Source organism: Poecile atricapillus, chromosome 20, assembly GCF_030490865.1.
Source record: "Poecile atricapillus isolate bPoeAtr1 chromosome 20, bPoeAtr1.hap1, whole genome shotgun sequence".
NCBI classification, from domain to species: domain Eukaryota; kingdom Metazoa; phylum Chordata; class Aves; order Passeriformes; family Paridae; genus Poecile; species Poecile atricapillus.
Window position 1 is genome coordinate 2,035,717 of NC_081268.1, and position 25,704 is coordinate 2,061,420.

Genomic DNA, 25,704 nt, shown 5'->3' on the forward strand with positions numbered 1-25,704 from the left:
AGCTTTCTACTCTGATTTTCACAGGCCATGCTGAGTAGACCTTTAGATCAGTGCTGGTGTCTCATTGCCCCCCAGCACTGGTTTCTCACCTGTTAATGAGGTCATGACATGTCCCATTGCTCTGGCATGGCTGGCTCTCACATTCATTGATGTCCACCTCACACTGGGCTCCTTGATAACCTGGTGCACAGGTGCAGGTGTAGAACCCAACATGATCATTGCACAAGGCCCCATTCTGGCAAGGGTCTGAAGCACATTCATCTATTTCAGTATCACAGTTCACACCTTTGTTAAAAAACAGAAAAATACCAGTGTTAAAAATCCACAGAAGTATATATGTGCTGCCTGGAATTCTGAGATGAAATCACAAGAGTGATCTTGTTTTTGTCATCAGTTATCACCCCCAGCTGGCCACCACAGTGATCTCTACCTGCTTCTCTAAAAATAAATTCCATTTATCTCAATTGTTTGTAACTTGCTTTGTGATACCCAGGAAAAAAGCGCTAAAGTAGTGCAAAACACTGGCTACAGTGATACCTGATGTTAGGACATGATTTTATTGGGAAATGCTATTAAAAAATACAATGTTAGCCCCACCAGTGGTCACAGCAAGTAACACATGTTTGGTACTAAGTCCCAACCTCCCTGACAGAACAAGACCTCATAAAAGACATCACTGCAATTATCTTATCTATATTCCACCTCTTTGAGCTGCCTGTGGCCTGGCATCACCTCCAAACCTTACTCATTAGTGGCACCTACCAATCCATCTGATCTGCCCTCTTTGGCAAAGGCTCCCCACAGAGTGGGCATGGCCATCCTAATCCTGGCGGAATGTGGGGCCCCTAATCTGGCTCAAACCCCTCAATACCCACACAAAACTTCCTTCACCCTAATTCCAGCTGTAAGCACCAGGAAACCTGGCCTTGCCAGCCAATGGTGCTCAAACCTCTGGATGAAGAACCAAATCCCAAGGCTAAACCTCATGTTTGTCATCAGAATAACCTGAAGCACAACAAACTCCTCCAGCTGCCTGGGTCACTCTATCGCTCCTTTGGCAGGGAATCCTACAATCCCAAATTGAGGATTCAGCATAAAGATAAAAAAAGAAACTGATTTGCAAAGACAGAATTATGCTTGATACTCAAAATCACCAGTAACCTTAGGGCCCTCATAGAAATTCTGTCTTGTTTCTCCTTCATGTCTCTTCACTTTTATCAGAGTGAGTCAGCATCAGGGACTACATTCCCAGTGTTGTAACTTCTCCTCATTCCACTGGTAATCAGCAGCATTCCTTCACAGCAACCCAACTCCTTAAACACTTCAGTCTGTGAACAGGAGGAAGGCTGAGAAAGTTCATGTGCAAAGTGGTACCAGGCAGACATGGACACATTCCACTCCATTCCACTCCGATAAGCAGGGCTGGGGGAAGGAGAGCTCCCCACCGCCTCCCTCACAGATAAGTTACAGGTGTGGATTCCTCTCTGAGTCACCATTTGCACAGAAGCACAAAAGAGAAACACTTAAATCATATACCAAATAAACATTTGCCAGGCATGAAAGAATTGGAAATCTCCAACTAAAAGACACTTTTTTCCAAAAGACAAGTACTTCCTTGGAAAAATCCTGCTGGATGGGAGAAAGAACTACAGGCCAGGTCGGCAGAGCTGTTATACCTGGAAACACTAAGCATCCATTTCCTGATGATAAATACCTTTTTATGTTATCTCCCTTAATTTCATGCCAAGAACTAATGACAACTACCTTGTGCCTAGTACTCCATTCTCAGCCACTCCGTGTCTCTCAGCACCTACACCACACACGGAATTCAAGTCCTCAAGCGGTGCCTGGAAGCTGCTGCAAGCAGCCCTACAGCGTTCCTCACAGCCACGGCCGGAGCCTGTGGGCACCCAGAGGCTGGGAGAGGCCGTGGGCACCCAGAGGCTGGGAGAGGCTGTGGGCACCCAGAGGCTGGGAGAGGCTGTGGGCACACAGAGCCTGGGAGAGGCTGTGGGCACACAGAGGCTGGGAGAGGCTGTGGGCACCCAGAACCTGGGAGAGGCTGTGGGCACACAGAGCCTGGGAGAGGCTGTGGGCACACAGAGCCTGGGAGAGGCCGTGGGCACCCAGAGGCTGGGAGAGGCTGTGGGCAGCAGAGTGGCCGTACCTGCGTAGCCGGGCGCGCAGCGGCACTCGTAGCGGTCCATGTGGTTGAGGCAGGTGCCGTGGTTGCGGCAGGGCCGGGACGCGCACTCGTCGATGTCGATCTCGCAGTTGGAGCCCTGGAAGCCGGGCACACAGAAGCAGCTGTACTCGCCCGCCCTGTCCCTGCAGATGGCCCCGTTCCTGCACGGCCCCGACGCGCACTCGTCGATGTCGTCCCCGCACGTGGCCCCGCTGAAGCCGGGCCGGCAGAGGCAGCGGAACCCGCCCGGAGCCTCCACACACGTGCCGTTGTTCAGGCAGGGCTGGCTGGAGCACACGGAGCTTTCTGCCTGGCAGCCTTCTCCCCCGGGGCCCAGCTGGCACCTACAGGTGTATCCGGCCGGGCTATCTACACATTCAAACCGAGGGTCTGTGCAAGGGCTGCTCTCACACTCATCAACGCCGGCACAGCCAGCCCCTGCAGAGCCAGCTGGACACAAGCATTCATATTCCAGCAGCCCTGGAGTCCTTGTGCAGGTCATGTGGGCAGGACAGGAATGTTCAATGCAAGCATCGTAGAGGAGTTCACAATTTATGCCCATGTAGGCTACAGGCTCCACAGGGCAGGTGCACTGGTAACCTGCTTCCAAATCCTTACAGCTCCCCCCATTCTCACATGGGGACGAGGAACAGCCACTGTCATTTTCAGAGTATGAGGTTCCTGATGAGAAAAGAGACTTTTTGTTAGTCAGCATTTGTAGCTCTAAAGAAAAAAGTTCTGCCAATTCCCACATACAGCTTGGAGATTGCCCACTTAAATTCCACACTCCAAAGGGCTGTGCTAGCCAGGAGATGAGGATAATACTGGAGAATCAAACATTTACAATAAAGAAGACAACAGTCCTTCATTTGGTGGCAATCAGGAATCTCTTGGCAATTTGGGTAACCAGGTACCTGATTTTTTTAGGAGACACTCACAAACCAACTATTTTACTTGTGCTTATTCATCCATGAGTCACTTTGAGAGCAGTGACACATATCACCTTAAATCCATTCACGAGATTAACTTAGTGTAAAATTCCATGACCCCTTTCACTGGCAGGGCACAGCATTTGTGCCTGGAAATCCAGAGAGGCAGGATGAGTTCAGGTATTGGCTGCAGCTCTGCATGTCCCAGCTGCTCCTTCTGGGAATACAATTTTTTCTCAGCTAAGCCAGGAGTGATTTGAAGATGCTCCCATAAATAACCCAAGGCAAACTCCAAATGGGCACATTTCACAGAGTCTCTGATTACATCAGGCAGCTCAGGTTGATAACCACCCTCTCCTCATGTTAGACATGCAAATTTACACAGCAGGACATTTTTAGCAAGGAGGAGCAGAGAGTGCTGAGATCACTGTGCTGATGGCATTTTGGATCAGTACCTGCTGAGCCAAAACACCAATCTAACAAACAGATACCAGGAACTAATGTTGAGACCAGATTCCTCTAAATCTGGGGGCATTCAGATGTGATCAGTTAATTCACACTGAGCCACAATGCCTTGCCGTCCCCACAAAGGCAGTGTTTAAAAGCCTCTTGCCCCATTAGCAACTCCACCATCCGGAAATGTGATGGGACGTGCCCACTGAACTGCAAATATCCTTCATATAAATGAGATTATGTAGGATACACGATATTAAAAAAGAAGAAGAAGAAAAAAAAGTGTTCAAAGTAGATATTTCAAAATGGAGCAGAATGGAATAATAGGAGGAATCCTCATTTCTTTTCCAGAAGAAATTTTAAATTTACTTTGTGAAACAATCGGCAGATTGGCCAGAGGGCAGGACAGCCCAGGGGACAGGAGATAACAGCCTTTATGTTAGAATTAGGATATATGCCCAGCATTCAATGCCACAATTAAGCACTTTCCAAAAGACATAAACCAACCAAGAATAGAATAAAGGGACAAAGACAGGGGAAACAGAGAATTTCGCCTTCCACAAAAGCAGCAGTCATTAGCACCTCATCCCACTGTGGCCTTCTGAGATCAGAACTTTTCATTCTGCTCAATTCTAAGATAACTAAGAGAGAAGCTGTGTGGTAGAGATATCCCAGCCTGATTCCTGCATAAATGTTATGAAACATCCAAACTTGGAAGTAACTCTGCAAACAGCTATATAGCAGATGTTTGGAAAATGCCTATGAAAAATGGTCTCAAAGCAGAGATAAAGCTCATGAAGGAGCAAATGGTATCTGAGAAATTGCTACTGGTGAGACAACCCAGACTTCCCTGGTGTTGGAAGTCAAGCCATCACTCGAAGCCTTTGGGCAACCAGCTCTTCACCCTTCTGCTGCCCTCTCTATGTAGCCATGGCCCAGGTGATGACGGGCCTCAGTCTCTGTAAACCCCACAAAGCTGCAGGTGGAGAGAGGGCAGGATCCCAAATCCCTGTAGCTCCCTCAGCTCTCCCTGCTCCATAAGCAATGTTGCTTTACCCTGCCATGCTCCAAGCTAAGGACTTGCCGGGATCACACACCTCAGCATCGCTCCCCAGCTGACCTCCACATCCTCTCACTGGTGCCAGCACCATCCTGGCCCAGTTTGGTCACGTTTGCCTTGCTCTGGTGCACCTTACCCACCCCGGTAGTTGATCTGTGTCAGTGGTGCTTTATCAACTCTGCCCCATCAGCTCCTCAGTCTCTTTGTACCTGAGGGTGGAGGCACAGACTGCAGGGCCTGAAAGGGATTTATAGGAGACTTTGGTTTACAAAAGCCTGCCCCTGCCCTGACCTCCCCCAACCCAAATTCCTCCCACCAAAGACTGTAGTGTTTCTAAGTCTTTTAAGAGGCCGTGCTGCTGGGGGAGGGAGGGTGCTCAGGGATTTAGGCAGCCCTTTCTCTTCCCAGCAGCATCTCCATGGCCTACCCCTCCCTTCCTCTCTCATGTGATGCTGGGGAGAGCTGCTGAGCCCTGCACTGTCCAGCAATCCCATTATTCTGCCATCAACCCTTTTATTCTCAGATTCCCAGTCAGGCAGAAAACAAGGATGACGGAATCTGCCTGGAATCTCTGTGGCAATTAGAGTGGAAGCCCAGGAAACTATTCGCAAAAGAGCTTTACTAGGCAGGAGATATGAGCCTTTGTAGGCTTAATGAGTAACCGGCCCCAGCCTGCACTTTCCAGGGGCCAGGAGCACCCTTTGGGACACAAAAGGAGCCCGAGCCCACTGCGTGTTGGGAAGGAGCTGCAGCACACTCCATCTGCAAAGAAATTCCCATTTCCACAGAATCCCCAGGCACTGCTGGCATAGCCAGGCTGAGTCACTGCCAAGGCTCATGCTTGGCTTTCTGCTTCCATGAGAAGAACACAGGCAAAATGCTTTTTGCAAATAAAGTTAAACATCAAAGCCCTTTGGTATTCCCCACCTTTCCCAAAGCTGTGTCACAACAGACACACCTTGTTGTACCTCCTCTGGTTTGGTCCATCCTACAGCTCAACTGCAGACAACACAAAGCTTCACTAACAAGTGCAAAGGCCTTCTTGGCTACCAAAGACAGCAGTGAAGGAACAGAGAGAACTCTGCTCTGCTCAAAACTCACTGTGACCATGAACAATAGAACTGTCAATATATGTACTTCAGCAGGAGCATTTTGGAGGAAAACATTCCTTTTCTGGAACAGATATCCTGAAGTAACACAGCACTGCTCACGGGGCACGCATGGAGCGGGCTGAGGACACTGAGGTGTAAATCATAAGAAATGAAACTTATCTAAATAACTGCAAATTATTCTGTGAACTGCAGCTGGCAGAAAATCCCCCACGTGTTTGACTGACTCAGTGGAGGCTTCAGGCACACTAACAGCCTGAACAACCCCAAATTGTATCACACACTCCCCTGTATCCAGCACACCTGTACTAATATGGAATATTTCCCGAGGACAAAACATGCCCCTGTGTGAATGTATTCCAACCCTAATACTCCTTCCATGGCAGTGCTGAACATCTGGCTTAACAAAGAGCACATCTGATGTTTTTAGTGCATTTTTTGTTCTTTTCAACCATCAGTCCTAGGGCATACACTTACTGCTCTCAGTTTTGGAATAGATTAATATATGAATGTGAATAGCACATGAATATGCACCAAACACTAATAAGAAAAATGAGTAAATTAGCTTTTCCTGCTGCACAATATGAGAACCATGAAAACGTGGTTCAGACTATGCTGTTTCATGAACACTGTGAAAATCAGATCAAGCAAATCACTGAATGACAAGAGTTACAGTTTTTCACCAAAGTAGCTGCTGCTGGATTAACAATGACATTCAGAAGTTTTTCTTTAAATTTCACAAGAAAAATATAAATTAGTGATATTTGTAAGGGAAAAAAAACCTTAGAAGTGTATTACATACCATCCTGCAAGCCTATGCTGAACTGAAACTGGAGGAGAGCTCCTTTGAAGAACAGTTCCAGGCATTTAGGGGTGGATTAGGAGGAACTTCAAAGGCTACCAGAGTCCCATATAAAGCATTCATTGAGCTCTGTCAGGACAGGGCTGGTTTTACACTTTAAAGGTAGCTGACAAAGATTTTCCCCAAACGATGAGGTTTCTGACCTTTTGTAACACTTTAAGGCAAACAAGCTGCATCACCAGGCTGTTTTAATAATTGACTTTGATAATCTTACACTTTATACGTGAACTATGTGATCTTGTCAAAGTTCCAACAGCAAGTTTTGTGACCACAAAAATCAGAAATTAATGAGAAGTTAGGCAATTACTTCTGTGATTTGAGACGCTGCTTTAGCATCACTCACAGACTTCTGTTTTGGGGGTTTGCTTTTCACAAGTTTGTTTTCTCAAAGACTTGGGTAACTCTGATAGAGGATGGATGTTGTCAATTTGTCAGTTTCCTGAACTTGTGGAAGCTGCTCAGTGCTGCACTGATAACTACTTTAAAGGTGTCTAAATGATCACTTAAAATTCCAGCAGGGAATGGCAGCATTGGGGTTCTCAGCTGACAGTTTCATTTGTACTGAAGGACAGAAAAAGAATCCAAGCAGAGGCAGTGGTACCTGCTGGTACCTACTGGAAATCCCCATCCCTGAATACCTGTTCATGCACATGCCCTGCACTGGGTGAAAACCAAAAATGTACCATCAGCTGTGCACAACTTGTGTAAAATGGTCATAACCACAGACACAGCTCCCAGAAGAGTCAGGCAGCCAGAATGTTATTTCCTGGCCTAGCAAAAAGTGAGTATGAGCTTGGACAAGCCAGATCCACCTCAAGTAGAAAGAAGCTTCCTTCAGATGTTTTTCACCTGCCCTAGTCACTGCAACAACTGAAAAAAACCCTGATTTACAATCAAGAGGTGAGAACAGCAGGATTCTCAGAGCACCAGAGGTCCCAGCTGCACCACAACAATATTGGAGCTTGAGGGATATCCAATTTCCAAAATCAGGACTGGTCAAACCCCAGCCTGGGGCAATTCTCACCAGTCAGGCTGTGCTCCTGCTGCTCATTCCACCACATCTCCCACTGGAGAAAGATCCTGAGGCAAAGGGTAGAAAGGGAACCCGTCCACAAGCAGGGATTCAGAGCAACACAACTACTAAATAAACTCTGAATAAAGGAATGGAGAGTTAGGTCTCCATGACAACAGGAAGGCATGTGCTTATATTAGTAAATCCCTGCTGACCTCTGCTGATCTTTCCCTATCCTGGTCAGTGTAAAGGATTAGTGAAAGGGGACACACTTTGGCCTGTTCCCAGAATCCACACAACCAGAAAGGGAAATGGACAGGCTTGAAAAGGGGCTTTCATATTCACCCTCTCTCTTCCTCACCCCTGGTCACTTTGGAAGGACAGATATGGAAGGGAATGGCAGGATAAAACCAAATCCTTCTTCAGGAAGCACCTTCCATGTACCTGCTCAAGGAGGGTACAAGGCCTCTTCAGGTGGCTTTACACATCCTAGGGCTTTACATTTCTTTCTTGACACACAGAGATTAAAACTTTCTATCCAGACCTAAGCTAAGCATCTGCTCTGAGTAATACCAGCACCAGAAAACACGGCCTGAAACTCTCTGAGAGTGCTGATGAGCTCAGGACATGCTAATAATTGGCAGTGATATTTCACCTAGCCCAAAATATTCCAGAACCTGTATTCCCTGTCCTGTTTAACACAGTAGTGGCACTTGTGAGAGCTGCTTTAACAGCAGGCTTTTCTATTTAGCCTCAGAATAGGGGATGTGGGAATGGGAAACTCTCCAAAATACCAATGTTTGATCACAATTATTAAGCCCCTAGGCTGCAGCAGCTTCCCACTGCCCAGCTCTGCTGGGGTAACTTGGTGACTCTGGGGCCTGGAGTCAAGATTTTGAGATATACCTGCTGATGGAAACTAAACATTATTGTTACTGTCTCAGGTTATCAGCTTATCAGATTTGATAATTTATGTGAAGCAGGACATGACACTATGACCAAAAAAACCCCAAATGTTGAAAATAAAGATTAGCTAATCCAAAAGCATGTTTGGCAATCAGCAGGCAGGACTTCTAAGACAATACTGAATAAATGGCCTGACAAAATGCCAGGGATCCCAGCAGTGCCAAGAGTGTCTTTTGGAAAAGTCAGTTTTAAAAAGAGCCTCACTATTCATGACTTTGATGTCTCTTGAAGAGTTTTGGTAGGTTAAACACACAAGCCCAGTGTCTCAGCCAAATACCACCTTGGATACCAACTTTAAGGCATCTCCTCACATCCCTGGCACACAGGCCAGATTACAGTTTTACCCAGATATTGTGTGTCAATCACTTCTCAGACTGCTTCTGACGTTGTTTCTCTTTGTTACTGGAGACCAACAGATTCCACACATGAGTACACAAGGCTTTTGGTGTGAGAGTTTTGCGTGCCAGATATATGTACACGGTCTACTGGTATAAAATATTTATACAGATTTTACAAAGGCCTAGACTTAGACTAGCACTCATTCACGCATGAGAAGTGTGGCTCAGGTTCTTCTTGTGAAATATGCAGAATATTTACCCCCTCAAAGAGGGAGGATGGTGATTCCTGGCTCTCTGCCCCCCAGCTTTCCCAGTGAATTTCTAAAAGGTGCCAATGAGTGGGCACCAATCCACGGGGCCCAGCAGTGCCAACAACATGGCCCAAGGCATTAAGAGCATTAGTCAGAAATACCACTTCGGGGAACTGAACTCATTCTTACCACCGAACAAAAAGACAGATTGCACTCATTATCTGCTCACTGCTTTACTGCAGATTTGAAGGTGTAACTCCTATTTTCATGCTTCTAGAACTGGGAGGAAGATAGGAGCTATGAATCCCTGGTTTATGACAGCATTGAATATATTGCCACAGTAACTCTTTGATCTTCTGCGCTCAGGACACCCCAGTATTTTCCCTTAACAAACACTCCTCCAAGCTGACCTTCGTGTTTCACATATTCTCTGATCTCTCAGCCATTTCCACAGATCAAACACTGGGACAGGGACTTTCCTGTGTATTCAGTTCACCAGAGTGAATCACAGGCTTTAATTTCCAATTCTTATTTAAATATACTGACAATGAACAAAACAGCTGGGAAGATTGGTTTTGTTTGTTCCCCATTTTGAAGTAAGCCTTAAAATGTCCCCATGTCCGAGCTAATCTCAAGAGCTGGCATTAGAGCTGATAGCAAAGAAGGTTTGTCTTGCACATGCTCTCCCTCAGCAGGTGTCCAAAGCATCTTCCAGGCCAAAGGCATGGGAATTCCTGTGCCTGCTGATGGCTGGAGCTGTGGGAACAGAAGTGAGAAGACACTCCTTGTGCCCTCCAGAATCTCTTTTAAAGACAAGGAATTAGCTGGGAGCTATTCTATTGTGTTTCCATCACACAGGAAGCAGCAGTAAAAGGGGAGTCACAGGCAGAGGCTGCAGCGTTGCCCCTCCGGGGTTTCTTTTAAACAACTGGAGATAGTGAGGATCTGCCTGCAGGATGCTCAGATGGGTACAGATTGCAGCAGGCCAATTGCATTCTCAGAATTTCCACAAAAATTTTGAACAAGTAGCTTCGGCACTCTCCGCTTCAATGATATTTAGACTCAGTCAATAAGAAATAAAAGAAGTAGTGATATGGTTTACAAGGGCATTTCTTTATGGCCGTAAAAACCTACAAGTGCTGCCTTAATAGCACCATTCACTCCAGTTAAAATCCGGCAGAATTGCCCTTGCAAAATGGGAGTAAGTGGAAAGACTATGAAAATCAGCACTTCCCTGGAGCTCTGCTGGCTCCAGCAAGAAGAGCCATCCACCTGCACTCAGAAGAACGGCACATTCTCACTAAATCAGTGCTCCAGAGAAGAGCTTTCTCCAGGAGTGAAAAGCCACAAGTGCAGTGGGCAAAGAGCACAAACCCTCCGAGCCACGGCCCGGCCTGGCAGCCACGTGTGGCAGATCCGTCCATGCAACCCGCCTTGCCTCTGCCCAGCACAAAGCCACCAGAACTGCAAACACTCCAAACCAGTAGCTATGGTTACTAGATACAAAAGACAGTCCTGCTGCTTCCCTGTGGCCACAGGAATTCCAGGCACTTGGAGCAAACGCACCAGACAAAGAAGCTGGTACAAGGAAGAGAATGGGGGAAAAAAAATAAGGAAAATCACAAAATACTTTGATTTTCACATTCACGGTCTGAGGTAGTCAGAAATCTTAGGAAGCTTCAGACGGAAAAAAAAGAGACTGTTGGGGAGTCAGAGGAAAAACTGGAAACTTTCTCCAAATCTCAAAAATTACATAAACATCACCTACTAATGCAAGAAAATGCCAAGTGCCGTGTTCAGCAGACACAAACAGAGAAGAGGCTGTGACTGTATTTTCTCAATGTCCTCCATATTCTACATCCATTTCTTCATGTCGTGGATCATACCTGTACTTGCTCAGTGGAAACCAAACCTGACTTGCACCTACAGGTAACCGGCCTGGCAGTGCCGAGGGCAGGATAAGGAGACCAGTTCAATTCCAATCATACTTTCCAGTAAAAGGCTGGACGTGTTCCTGACATGACCTTATAATCCCTAGATGACTAAAACAGATGTCCAGGCCCAGCAGATCTCTAGGCACCTATTCCAGAAGAAACAGATACCTATTTTTCAGGGAACATAAGATATTGTAAACAAGGGTGTCAATGGAACCCAGGGACATGGTCATGGGAACTTGGAGAATCCCAGTGTACTCAAGTAGGTTCTTTGGCTATAAAATAAGTTTTCAGTGTGGAAAAAAACATCAAACAAAACAACCCCCCCACCAGTGTGGTAGACTTTTTTGTTACCTCATTGCTTCTTGCGTTTTGAGGATGGATCTGCTTTATTTAAAATTTCTAAATGGGGACACTCCTGTCCTGTGATCTCCCTGCACATTTTGTACCAGATGTATCGGGCACTACAGTGCCCTGGGTACCATCCTCTTGTGCCTAGATGTGTTTCTAGAGCATATAGGATGGAAATAAAGGTCCATGTTTCTTCTGTGTGGGCACAACCAAAATATTCAGACCTTTCCAATGGAGAAAATGGTTACTACAATAGCTGAATACTTAATTACATGAATGCTTAATTACTTTTAGTTCTTGGGAATAAATGCATACATACATGTGCACAGGGAGAAAGATGAAAAGAGACAAGAAATAAATAGAAGGAAAAACATGTCTAGAACGAAATGACTGTTTATCTTCCAGATAAAAGTTTTCAGGCCACAAATCTAACTGCAAGATGCCAATTTGTTCAATATAAGAGCAGGTCACAGATTTGATGCAAAGTTACTGCACAGTAGCCGGGTAAGAATCAGGCACAGAAGACAAAAACTTACCCCAAAACAAGAGGAAAAGTGGCAGCAGGAGAGCAGCATTGTACGGCTTGGAGGTAGTTTTCTTTAATTCCATGACAAGTGTAAGAGTGGCCGTTCTAAACCCCTCCGGGGAGAGACAGGAGCTGCAGCCCAGCAAGCCCCTCCTGCGGCCACATCACGGTGCGGGGCGGGCTCTCCCCAGGCCGGCGCTCCTCGGGCCGCGCTCCCCGGGCCGCAGCAGCACCGAGCCCGCGGACAGAGCCCAGCGGTAGAGAACGAGCCCAGAGCCCAGAGCCCGAGTCCAGAGCCCCGAGCCCAGAGCCCGGAGCCCAGAGCCCCGAGCCCCAGCCCAGAGCCCAGAGCCCAGAGCCCAGAGCCCAGAGCCCAGAGCCCAGAGCCCCGAGCCCAGAGCCCGCAGCCCCGAGCCCCAGCCCAGAGCCCAGAGCCCAGAGCCCAGAGCCCAGAGCCCCGAGCCCAGAGCCCGCAGCCCCGAGCCCAGAGCCCAGAGCCCGCAGCCCAGAGCCCAGAGCCCGCAGCCCAGAGCCCAGAGCCCGGAACCCAGAGCCCAGAGCCCGAGTCCAGAGCCCCGAGCCCGCAGCCCAGAGCCCAGAGCCCGGAACCCAGAGCCCCGAGCCCAGAGCCCGAGTCCAGAGCCCAGAGCCCGCAGCCCCGAGCCCAGAGCCCGCAGCCCCGAGCCCAGAGCCCGCAGCCCCGAGCCCAGAGCCCGCAGCCCCGAGCCCAGAGCCCGCAGCCCCGAGCCCAGAGCCCGCAGCCCCGAGCCCAGAGCCCGCAGCCCCTCGCCGGGAGCGCCGGCAAAGCCTGCCTGGATCGCGCGGAGCGGACTGAGGGCGCTGCAGCGCCCGGGGCTGCCGGGGAACGGGCCCGGCCGGGTCTCTCTGCCGCTCCGTAATGCACAGAACACACCTGGGGGAGCCCCACAGCCGGGACAGCGCTCAGAACTGGCCCGGGACCGAGGCTGTTTGCAGGATGCAGCGTGCTGTATCGGCTCGTATTTACAAACTCCACAGAAAGATCGAACGCGGTTTCCTGAGAGAAGCCGCTTTGTTCAAAGAGAAATAAGACAAAAGCACTCTGTTAACCCCAAAAAGCAGAGTTAGTCCACAATAGTCTTTATTGCTGTCTCATCATGAGGTGGGTGATCCCACAGGACAGGTGAGCTCACAAAACACACAGGAACCCTCTTCCGAACTGAGGAACAGTTACAGAGATCAACAGAGGTGCAAAATACAGGCATCGAATCACACCACCTTTGGATACATGGGTTCAGTTTTAGAAGTGGAAAATGTTATCAGTGTGCATTGTTTAATGACAGGAACTGGAAAAAGACAGCCCACACTCAGCCAAGACCTACTAAGTCTCTCTAAATCCACATCACAATTGGATTAAACTAACTGCAATGAGAATTAAGTACATTGCCTCACCCTTCACTAACAACTAAAAATAGAACACAGGTAAGATGCCAGACAAATTCCTAGTTTAAACAAGAAATACGCAAGATGGCAAGGAATTGGTGCAGACAAACCTAGGCTACAGATGCAGAAAACAGGAGCAATCTTACAGAGTAATCTGCATTATCCCAGCATCCTTGCAGGGCAGCAGAGGCTGGTGGGATTTGTGCATGGAAATGGGATTGTTACTGCAGGGGTATTACCTTCAGTGCAGACGCAGAACAGCCACAGCAAGAGCCTCTCCACCACCCAGACTCTGCAGTTCAGGAACAAATGGTTCATCTCAATGTCCTGCCTTGGAATGCTCCAAAGATGATATATCATGTGTTATCAACCTTATCTGGACCACCCTGCCCCCTCTTTCATCTCTGCTGTCCTGTCTGTTTTCTCAAGATCAGCCTCAGTATTAGTTTCTTTGCAGTTACCACAACCATCTGGAACTCATTTCTGTCTCCTTAGACTCTGGTTTTGCTGTCAGGGGATGTAACCAAACACTGACATGTGCAGAATCTTTCTGCTCAGAATATTTCTTCCTCACCTGTGTGAATTATGCTCTCAACAATCCACCTTTTCCAAACCCCAGCAAATACCTATGAATCATTGCAGAATTAACATGGCAACAAAGCACCGTTCTGAGCCAGACACTGCTCTAAGTTGAGTAGTGCAACACTTCACAACACCTGGAAAACAAACCTAATCCATGGTAATTTATGGTTTCTAGGACTACCTGAAGGATGTGCTCAGCTTTCATGAAACAGAATGAGAATGACAAACCCCACCCTCCACAGAAACTGGAGGCCATCCTACAAAAGCTGAGGTCCTGCTGTTCCCGCTGTGCTGCGTGGCCTGGCACACCCTGAACCCTGGACAGAGCCATGACTTGTGGCACACTAGCCAGACTGAGGGAAAACAGTTACATCCAACTTCCTTATAATAATTAAAATACCTTAATCCATTTTCTACCTGTAAGGACATTAGAATTTAATTTTATCAATGCTGATGGTTGCAATTTTATGAGATTTTGACAGCATAAACAGCAAACCATTCCTGTGCTGGACCCCTGGGCATACAAAAGCCAATGTGGGTATTAACCAGCTTAGTCCAATTAAATGACCCTAATGCAACTCTGTTAAGGCCCTGATTTGTTAGGCTTGACTACATTTCCAAAGGAGCACAATTGGGTGGATTTGTTATCTAAAGCATAAGCTCCAAGTCCTTAGTCATCCTTGCTAAAGCCTTCCCCAAACTGGTCATGGTTTGTGCTACCTCCGCATCGCTGCCGTCCAACGTCACCATAATCTGCTCTTTAACATAGAATTAAAACTAGAGCCAAAGGACACAGCTGCTTTCCTTGGTGCAACACTCATTATGAGAGATTTAAGGACAGCATAACAGCAAGGCTTCTATTCTCAGCCTGAAGCAGGAACCTTCGCAAGCCGGAAACGCATGCCATGGAAACGGGGCAGCAGTGGGCAAGCTGGATTAGAGGAAAAATGAGAAAGTAGGTCTGGGGTACTCAGCAGAACTTTCCTGTCCACTTATTCTATACTCTTCTGTATATTTGTCACAAAACAATCCCATACATCTTTCTACAAAAAGTTCAGAGAGACCCATACACCGAAGTACCTCAGTGAAAGTCTGCTTTTAATTCAAAGAACAATGTACACTCGCATGAGTTTCACAATCTTTCCTCACACAGGGCTTAAAATAATCCTAATACTGCAGATTGGATACTGGAGACGTGTGACAGGCCGGCAAATATCAGTGGTACGAATAAACCCATTCCTCTCTCCTGTCACGTGCATGCTGTAACTGCCACAGAGGACAGAGCCTCACCTTCCCTCCCCACCGTCCTGGAACCACTGGGCACAGACCTATTTTATTGAATTGAACAGTGGAAGCCAACAGCATCAGTCATGATTTTTGTCCCAGCTTTGTCATGCAAGGGTCATTAGGCACAACATTACACAAAGCAATCCATACTAACAGTGGCTGCAGGCTTGGGAAGTTGAGTCAGTAAAGAGAAAACTTTCCAGTTCCACTCAAAAACTGTGCCAAACCTGACTGCTTCCATATACTCTTCTGCTTTCTGACACTGCTGAAAAGTGCCAGGAATATTTTTAAAAACTTCAGTTTTTGGAATTTCAAGACTTCAGACACACAGGCCAATTCTGTACACTGAAATGTTTAAATGTAATTTGGTGCTGTAATGCTCAAGGGTTCCCCAGAGTCCAATCTCTAACTGGAAATTGGCTCTCTCCTGCTGCCCTGAACAGGCACTGTCCCCACTCTCCTATCAGCCCACTAGATGTCCCTTCTGCACTGCCAAAGTCACCAAAGGCCCCCGTGTGAAAACAAGAGAGCTGGAAAGAAATGAACGTTACAGAGCACTGGGGAACCCGATCAACTGGACACATCCTGACCTGCTGCAGGACCGTGCCAGCAGCACTTGGGACGCTGCAAGACCCATTGCAACATCCCCACAGCACAGCAGCCAAAGCAGAGTTTGGGCTGTGAGCCAAAACCTTAAAGTTGCTATTAAAACCTGGCAAAATCACACAAAATTTCCAGTCTTGAGACATCTTAATTGCATTTTTAGACACAATAAATTTAGTTTCCTATCATTGCTAATCAGAACTGCTGGCAAGCAAATCATGCTGCCTGATAAACGCCGGAGTCCTGAGCCTGTGACACTGGTCAGTGGAAAAAGGGGGCTGACAAGGCAGAGCAGGAGGGTTCTTGTCTGGGCACTGGCGAGCAGAGCTCTGGCACAGCCTTGATTTCCTGGAGCATGATCATCAATTTCAGATAAAATTGCAGTGCTGAGGAAGAGGAGAGGGCAGTCCAGAGGACAAGAGCAGAATGATTATGTTTGCCTGATGTCTGAAATGACTTCCTCTGCTTGCAGCATTGGCTGCTTGTTCAGAGATCATCATGACACGCCCCATCCCAAAAAAGAGCTTATTGTAAGGACCATAACACAGATATCCAGCATGTGCACAGCACCCATGTCTTCCTTTCCAACACATAAACCATTCAAACACCCACAGATGAGGCTGTGGTGAAGACAGGGCCACACTCCTGCCAAGTTGTCTCTCGAGGAAGTCACAGGAGGGAGGCTCTGACCATGGATGTACCCTTTGATCTATGTGAGACCCTGCTGCAGGTCAGCTTCATGCTCTTTGATCCTCTTCCCTGCTTACAGCTGCCTGGTGGAGGTGAATCCCTTCCAAGGGGCCTCTCCAGCAGATGGAAGATGAGAATGTTGATCACCTAACAGGAGGCAGCCAAAATGATGTAAAAAGGGTCTCAGGCAAGATTTTCTACAGTAAAATGTTACAGCAGGAAAGATGTGCCCAATACATTGCCAGGATCTGAGGGTGATTTGAAGGCATGGTGACTACTGAGAGGCCTTTTTGCTGAAGTTTTTATCACAAACGATCCAGCACATTTGGAAAGTGCCGCTTTCCAGCGGGGCTGCTGAGGGCAGGTCTGTGCTCCCAGCCCCAAAGCAGCCTGCAGAGGTCAGATCAGCAGCGTTTGCTGCACAGCTCCACACTGCCAGAGCCCCGGAGCCAGGCTGGGCTTCAGGGGAAAACCAAAGGAACCGACACTCGGAGCCAGAGGGAGGGAGAACAGCCCGGCTGAGGGAACCTCCTCCTGCTGAAGTTTCTATTCTGGGAAGGCCGAACAGGGGACTGGGAAAACAGGGAATTTTGGACCTGGAAAACAAACACATTCTGCTGCACCAAGTGAGCTCTGATGATGAGTATAGCCTCAAAGTCCTGTCTGACATCTATCTCGGACATGGAAATGACACCTTTGGGTTCTGCATAAAATCAGCAAGCTCTGCCTCATTTTCCTTCCAGCTGCACTCTCTGCTTTCCCTCACAGACCTCACGCACAGTCTGCTCCATAGGGAGGCCGCTGGGAAAACTGGACATCATCACCACAGTAGGTGGCAGGAACTAAAATAGGTGCAGACCACAAATGTGCCAAATGTTGAGGAATGATTACTGTTCTCCAAGATGCCAAAGATGTGGGGCTCACTTTTGTGTATTTGTACCTTAATGAATACTAAAAACTTGTTCTATCTCCAGATCTAATGCAGGTAACTAAAGATAGATTTGCCAGTATGAAGGCAAGAGACAACTGTAAAGGAACAGTCCCACATTCAGTTTCCTGACTCAAAGGTTGGGATATTGTCCAGTACTTTCAGTATTCTGGGCTGGCACACTCCTGCCTTTCTAGGAGATACTAGAAATAATAGAAAAATACTGAAAGTACAGTTTCACACCAGTTTTAACATTATTACTTCACAGTACTTCACAGTATTACTTCTCCCATGTGAATCAATTGTTTCTACTTCACAAAGGCCCCAGAACAAGGGCCCTACCTAAAGTGGGTGTGCACGAGTTGCTGGATCTGCTCTCACTTGGATGAGAGGGTCTGGCAGGGATTACCACAGCACACACTGCACCATTTTACTGGGATGTTGAATCCTGGTGTCTCCATCACCAGCCATTTGTCAGGTTGCTTAACAAACCTCTAAGAATGACCAATACAGATCTTCACATAAATGTTAACAGCATTCAAGCCTGTTCTCATGGTCTCCAAATGAGTATTTTGTATGCTTCTACTTGCAGAACTGGACCAGAGACAAGGGCTTCAGCACTTCCCTCTGCCCTGAGGGAAGCTCTGTTCCACTCCTCTTAGCCAGCATGGTTTATGCACATTTTCTACTTCATGTCTTGCAACAGCAGGCAAACTGAGCTCCTGCTGGGCTTCTGTCAGAGGAGATATTGATCTGCAGCACAAATGCTTGAATCTCTTGCTCTGCTAACCTGTGTGCTGAATGTGCACAGGGGCTCATCAATATATATGTCTGAAACAAAATCTGCTCAATGGCTTTTGAAAAAAAAACAAAAACCAAGAAAACCTAAAGTTTCTGATGAAGTTGTATACAAATATTCAAGTGGATAGATTTAGAAACTTTCCAAGAACTGGTAAAAGCACCATGAAGCATCACTTCATCTGGTTTACAACTGTTTCAGTAAGAGCAAGAATAAGCACCAAAGCATCTCTCTGATGAGACACACATGAGGCTTCTGATGAGGCTGTATACAAAATATTGAAGTGGATGGATCTAGAATCCTCCCAAGGACTATGGAGAAAAATATTAAAAGAATTATAATACTTTAAATCAACTATTTAATGTGAATCCAGCCTTGCTGTTCACCAATTATATGTATCATTTCTGGAAAGAAATATAATTGACAGCTTATTGGAACACTATCCATTTTATCCCCAAGAAACTTCACTGCATCCATGCCAACTTTATATATACCCCAGTAAGAAGCAACATCTTGTATATTTAAAGAAGTTTTCCATGCCAAGGCCAGTGTGTCAGCACCATTTGTTATGCCTGAATGCTTTATGAGACAGAAGTCCCAAACCTAACAATTTAACTCTCATTAGCTTTGGGACTGAGTCCATATGCCAGCCTAGCTACATTCTCTGAGCAAATTATGAACCTTTTTGCTTCCAACTCAGCTTTAGGTCCCCATCTATTACAGGACTTTAGCAAAACCTCCTTTTCTGTCTCTAGGAGCAGAAGGGAAGGCAAAGTACAGATGGCTGAGCTTCCCAGAATCACAGACAGCAGCAGAAGCTCAGCTTTGCTCTGCGGTGTCCACTCGATCTGTGGTTCCTTGGCTCTGCTAACCCACACCTTCAGTGAGCCACTGGAGGGTCACAAGGGCACATCAGTGATTTTCAAAGGAAAACTTTGGCTGAAGATTTAAACTCCATTTGATCCAAATGCTTTTTTAGTGCATGACTCTGGGCACTTTGCATATTTCTGCCAGTCTCCCTTCACAGGAGGTCACTATAGCAAGCATGCTGGAGAAAATAGAATCCAAGAAGCACGAAAATCTATTTGGGGAGTGTGTGTGATTGTGTGTGTTCTGAGAAAATGACAAACCACTGCCACTTGTAATACATGAGACTATGTGAAGATTCCTTCAATTCTGTTTCTGCCTCCTGTAAAGCTTGCTAAAACACAGGTTCCCTTGGCTTCTGCGTTTCCCTTGATTCAGGCCAGGCAATGGAGATTAATCAGCTCCCAATACCCAGTATTTCTGAGATTTCACAGCTTCCTTTCACATAAGAAGGTAAAAAGTCAACTTCTATGGGCTAGCATTTCCTCTTTTAACTTGAGGAATCATACAGACATTGAAATCCTGAATGAGCAAATGATTATTTTTGATTTTATTTTGTTAGTCAGAGTTAACCCTAAGTAATCTTGTGCACATTACAATCTGAACAAACCTCTTGCTATAGCAACCAACTTTTGGGAGAGCAGCAATGAGAAAACCAAAGCAATCAAAATGCAGGGGGGAAAGCCAGGAACGTCAACACATGTTTCCCCTTGAAACAGTTTCTTCCCATTCATTAGAGGTTACATCATTCAGACAGGATTTTAAAACAGAGAATCCCATTCCTGGCTATTAACTTCCACACTGATACACGCTTAGCTCCAATTTCCTTGTTTCTCTCCCCTCCTAACTTGCCATGATCTGTTACAATCAGAAAGCTGGCATTGTATTCCCACCACCCAATATCCACAGAGTTATCACTGAAGTCAAAGCCAAGGTTCATCCTCTTTCCATGACTTTAAAGCTTATAATCCTCTGTTACATCAGCCATAAAGACAGTGATTTGTTGAATCTGCCCAGCAGACTCTTGTCTTTTTCTACTGCTTTGCAGAAATGGTGCTTCCATTACAGGCACATCCTTGAGGGCTGCTGGAACCTCGCTGCTAGGTCAGAACTGGCCCCTAGAATGTAGGAGCTCAATAACTTATTTGGGCAGCAACACAGAGGAATTGCCACAGCAGCAGTGGACACAATGCTTCCCAGTTCAGTCATCCATCTCCAGCTGAAATGGAGCTTCCAGGGGTGAAATGAGGTCAAAACAAAGTAAAAGGGGAAGTGGAATCCATCCAACAATAAACCAGGTGTCAACATCCATTGCACGGAGCCTGACCAAGGACAACACGGTCATTCTCTGTTAGCTGTGCTGGGATGTTGGGAATTTTGAGCAGATGTTAATAGGATGAATACATACCAGTCGTACAGTCTCAGAATAATAATGCCTGTGAATGCCAAAAGCATATTGATCTCCTGAAGTGCATAGTCAGAGCATCTAATGGCTCTAGAGAGAGCAGGGAAACACTCAGAGGGGAAAGAAAAGGAAAAAAAAAGAGAGAATATGCTTCAGATTGGAGAGTTCTACCAGCTAAAAGAGCCTTGGGGCACACAGGGATGTTAAACTGCTGCTGCACAGACACATTCTGAGGGACCCAAGAGCACACAGTTTGTGCACAGGAATGGAAGAATGAATTTACAGAACTTGCATAATTATAACAGGTTTAAACCACTTCTTCTAGGTAGAATATTAGAACCAGGAAGAACGTTAAGAGGAAAATAAATCCTTAGTGCACCATCCTAATGGACTAGAACTGTGGGAAAAGAAAACCTAACACCAGTGACACAGACAATGCAGATACTGTTCAAAAGACATTCAAAGGGAAATTCTATTTTAATGACCTCAGCTGTTATTAGTGATGCAGATCAGGGCTTTGTTCTAAAAGGAAGTCTCATAGCTAACCTGTGGTGTCTTTTTCAAGTGGGAGACATTGAAAGCTCCTTTTTACACCAGGGCTGTGTAACTGGGAAATTCAATTAATTCTGTTTGCTTTGATATCTATTTAGTTCAGCACTACCCACACTTTCAAAAGCAAAATGCTATCCTTCACTGTACCTGAGGGTCAAGTGGTCCAGTGGTATATGCTCCATGGAACTGAGGCAGTGTTTTCACCCTCTCACAAAGACACACAGCTCTCTGAGGGAGGACAAGACTCCAGGACAACAGGACTGCAAATTACCAGCTTGGTCAGAGGGGTTTTTCTTTTTTATGAGCTACAAACCAGACCAAAATACACTAACAGAGATATCCTTGTAAAGTTCAGTCCCAGCAGTGCTACCAAAGGAGCATATCAGAATTCTAGCAAGTCTGGTCAATAGTATTATATATCCCCTGAACCACTAAGGACATTAAGCAAACACATTGAAGAGACGAGAAAAGATTCCAGTTATCCTGAGCTTCCCACTCCCTGACCACAAAACCACACTCTCACATCAAATGGGGAATGCAACTCAAGGGACATTTTAATCCTACACCCCTATTCTAATTAACAATCCTACTTTATCAATATTTGATGGAGCTGTTATTGTGTCTGCTCTGGCCATTTCACTTTTCAGAGAATGCTCTGAATTACAGTGCTCGAGAGCAATGCAAGAGCAATGTACTCCTTTCAAGGCAGTACAGATTGGAACCACAGCACTTCCCTAAGGCAGTGCCTCTGCAGAAGGTCCTGCTGCAGGAGCAGCCTGTGGGATGGACTGGCAGCTGTAGCATCTGAGCATCAACTGATGCACAAAGATCTATTGACTCAGCCTTAATGACCCCTCCCTGTTGTGGCCCACTATGCCACCATCGGGTGGGAAAGAAAATAAACTCATATCCTGAAAATCAAACCGCACCAGAGACAACGCTGAGCACAACAGAGCCCAGTCATTACGTATGCCAGCACAGAGAGTAACAGTTAATGAGACACAAAACCAATAAGGACAAGAAAAACTCACCATTTTTTGCAGACAAAGTGTTGAAGAGAAGGAAGCAGACTACACTGTGCTAAACAAGACAGACATGCCTGGCCCTCACCACAAAACTTCACTCATGTCACACAGCCTCATTCAGAGGAGTATCTGGCCAGGGCTGCTGTTGGGATTGCATTTCCACAGCGTCAGGAGGTTTCTGCTACTCCCCAAGTCCTCAGCAGCACCATCCACATGAGAGCACTCCCCCTCTGCTCTGCCACTGCAAACACAGGAACTGCCCCAACAGCTGCTTAACACCAGCAGCAATATGAACTCAGCAATTGCAAGAGCTTCAACTAAAGTCAATTGCTTTGGGAAAGGTACTCACAAACAATTACATGCTGCTGCAGGAAAAGTAAAAGGTTCCACAATTCACATCACACTCTTTAAGGATCCTCTCTGGGAAACAGAATACTCAAAATTCTCCAACAGTGCAGAATCATTAAGATCAGACCCTGCTGCTGAAGAACTGAGACCCAGGAAAGGCGGTACAAACCCATGGATCCAGAAAGGGCTTTTGCTGTACCCTCCTCAGACTCACAGTTTCTGCATGCTGTACCTTCCATCTGCAAGTGCATTTCTCAGTGCTACCCAGCTGATTTCTCTACAGCACAAGTATTCCCAAAGCAGAGGTAGGGACTGAACTATGGAAATACATTGGTAAGCTCTCCCTTTTCTGCCATATTGCAAATTTTCCCAGTTTCAGGCTTTTACTGCTTTATGATGCAATGTAGTATCATAAATGCAAGTATCAATTAATATGCAGTGAAGAAGCAGAGAAGCAGATGAATTCATCCCAATTCAAAGGCTGGGAAAAATGGCTATTCATGGGACATCAGGTAGCAGTTGGAGTGCCAAAAGAAGCCAGACAGATCCCTAATTACTGTTTGCCTTCTACACTTAGCATCTGACTCAAAGCCCAAAGAAGTAATTAAAGACAGCTAACAATTACAGGAGGCTTTGGTTCAGGCCAACGGAGAACCTGCTCCTAGGGAGCTCTGTCCTTCCACATTCCAGCAGGTTGTGAGGGTCACAAGACTGTCAAAGGTCAGAAAATCTATATAGAGAGGGAATAAGTACTGAATAACAGCTGTCCAGTGAGTCAAAACCACTGGATCATGAAAGCTTTGAGAGAAATTTTGTCATCTGTTCTGTGAGAGAAGAAAAGATGCAATGGCATTATCTTTTCACAGCAATGATACAAGCACGGAACAGCAAACAGATGGAGGTGTCATAACAAAGTGGGAAACAGAAGAAAGAAAAAAGTGAGAGCCCCTCTGCTTGAGATCCTTGTGCTGTGAAATCCTGTTTGTAGTCACCTGTCAGAAAAATGCCTCAATTACTTCAGGCTGGATAAGTACAGGTACCTAACCTCAGAGCCAGAGGATCTGACATCCCCCAAGGATGGGCTGGGGATCCACACCATGGAGCAGGGCAGGTCCTGGCACTGGGCAGGGTGAGGGCTACAGCAGTAGCACAGCAGACCCACAGCTTGGTGTTGGAAGCAGCCCCAGAATTAAACTGATTACAGGAGTGTTCATGCAAATTCTGAGTAGTTGAGCTCCTGAGAGGTGCCAAGTGACAGAATAATGCTTTGGGTTATTTGTTTCCAGGAGGAGAAAAAACAAAGGGAAAGTACAGAAGAAAAACATCCCAAAAGTGGAAGGAACTAAACATTATCAAGATAAAATGAAAAAGGCTCAATACAGTCTATCAAAGACTATGTATCCCTGTCACAACACATGCCAGCAAGGTTTAACTGAGCAGTGTGGATTTTGAAGGACACTGTTTCATCTCTTAAAGGTTTAGAGATGTTACAACTTCGTCTTTTTGCCAGGAGATACTTTATTAAAATTGCTGTAAACAGTAACTTGCTCAAGCAAAGAGGAGGCTCTTCGTGCCACGAGCTTAAAAGGATGTTAGCCTTCAATTCTGTTTTTGAAGAATGTTTCAGATATTGATTTCTACCTCATACCCAACATAAGTTATGTTTTCTTCGCAGTTCTGGTGCTCAGAGCAGAAAGCAGCAGCATTTTCCTGAATCTCTAAACAGATCTTTTCTAACACCATGTCCTCTGAACAGATCTTCCCAATACTTCTCCAGCAGCTGTAGCAAACCGAAGTATTTGGCAATACTGAATTACTCAAAGAAATCTGAGCCTTCTCTCTGTTCATAGGTCTCCCTCAGGGCCCTGAGTGGGTTGCAATAGCACAGACAGTTGCTCTAAATAGCTTGGATCCAAACACTCTACTTGATGGTGATTAAATATATAAAATGTTACACATCCAATGTTCGAAACGCAAAGGCCCAGGGCACCTCAGCAATGCTTTCCACACAGAGCAATTATAGCACTGGAAGTACTGGAAATACCATCATGTGATCCAGTCACAAACTACTGATCTAAAGAGAAGGAAGTTAGAACAGAAAGGAACAGGGAGAAAGTTCAAGATGTATGATTGACGTTTTTGCTTTTAATTCCATGTGTAAGCCAGTCTTTATTGCAGACTCCTATGAGCAAACAGATGTTGCACACACTCAGCTGCCACACAGACACTATTCCTAGGAAGGATGGCAGTCTAGGCCATTCAAGGCAGAGCTTTTTTTGCTGCTACTGTGAGATCTGTACCCTTTAAAATTAGGGATTTTGCTTTGAAAAGGCTGTACTTTACAAAGATGTTGCAGAGGAACTGAATATATGATACTGCAAATTAATCAGAGGAAGTGAATATATGATACTGCAAATTAATTAGACTTTGTTATATAGTTATACTTTTTTCCTAATAGAATACTAATCCTGACAGTTGGCACTGATTAGTATTTTGGAAGTGGTTCTCAGGAGCTGCTGACTCACTGGGCCATGGTCCCCACTGTTTCAACAAACTACAGAAACAGGCAAAGCAAAAGCACAGACAGGGCAAAACCCATCTATGGCTCATCAAGGAATTTAAATACATGAAAGTAAGTGTGGCTTTATAGTCCTTTAATTATGCATTGCATCTGAATTATGTATGGAGCAGAGGGCACGCAGGAATTCTGGTGGAAGGAAGCAGCAGTGTGCACTGGCACTTCCTCCCCAGGATAAGACATGACTTATCCTGTGCTCTGCACCAGGCTCTCTCCAGTTTAAGGAAGCCTGCCATTCCCAGACATTTTGCACAGCCATTCTCAAGGCAAGGAGCTGTCTCATCCTGCTCAGCAATCCCTGCTGCCCCCTCAGAGGAGCACACTTCCATTGCTGGTGAGCACTTACCCTAGAGCCCGCTGTGCTTATTTAGCCCAAGTACTCCTCAAGAATAATGTAATCCATAGGTACTTTAAACCTATAAAACCTTACTTAATGTCAAGTGTTCAAATACAGATCATACCTTTCATATCAGTCAGTGCTTTGTAATGTATGGCATTTGTCTAATCTGCGGTTTTACCATTCTGTTGACTGTAATGACTGGTTTTGCTACTCTAAGTCAATATTTACACCTTCACGATTTTTGTGAGGTACTGACATTAATCGCCTCTTACCATGCCATATAATCTGCCTGTAAGGTCCCT

The 25,704-nt window shown here is 46.0% G+C and overlaps 1 protein-coding gene across 8 annotated transcripts in view; it reads right to left on the reverse strand.

Annotated features, from left to right (window-relative positions):
- CRB2 (crumbs cell polarity complex component 2) overlaps positions 1 to 25,704 on the reverse strand; it is a 60,750-nt gene that overhangs the window by 21,804 nt on the left and 13,242 nt on the right. For 5 of the 8 annotated variants that reach the window (XM_058853396.1, XM_058853397.1, XM_058853395.1 and 2 more), the window contains 2 exons: positions 2,168 to 2,866; positions 90 to 285 (listed from right to left, as the gene is read on the reverse strand). In XM_058853396.1, the coding sequence (XP_058709379.1) occupies positions 90 to 285; positions 2,168 to 2,747 (776 nt within the window). In that variant the 5' untranslated portion in view covers positions 2,748 to 2,866. Of the gene's footprint in view, positions 1 to 89; positions 286 to 2,167; positions 2,867 to 3,099; positions 3,116 to 11,986; positions 12,081 to 25,704 lie in introns of those variants that run through there. The other 3 variants (XM_058853393.1, XM_058853392.1, XM_058853399.1) reach the window with 2 other exon arrangements.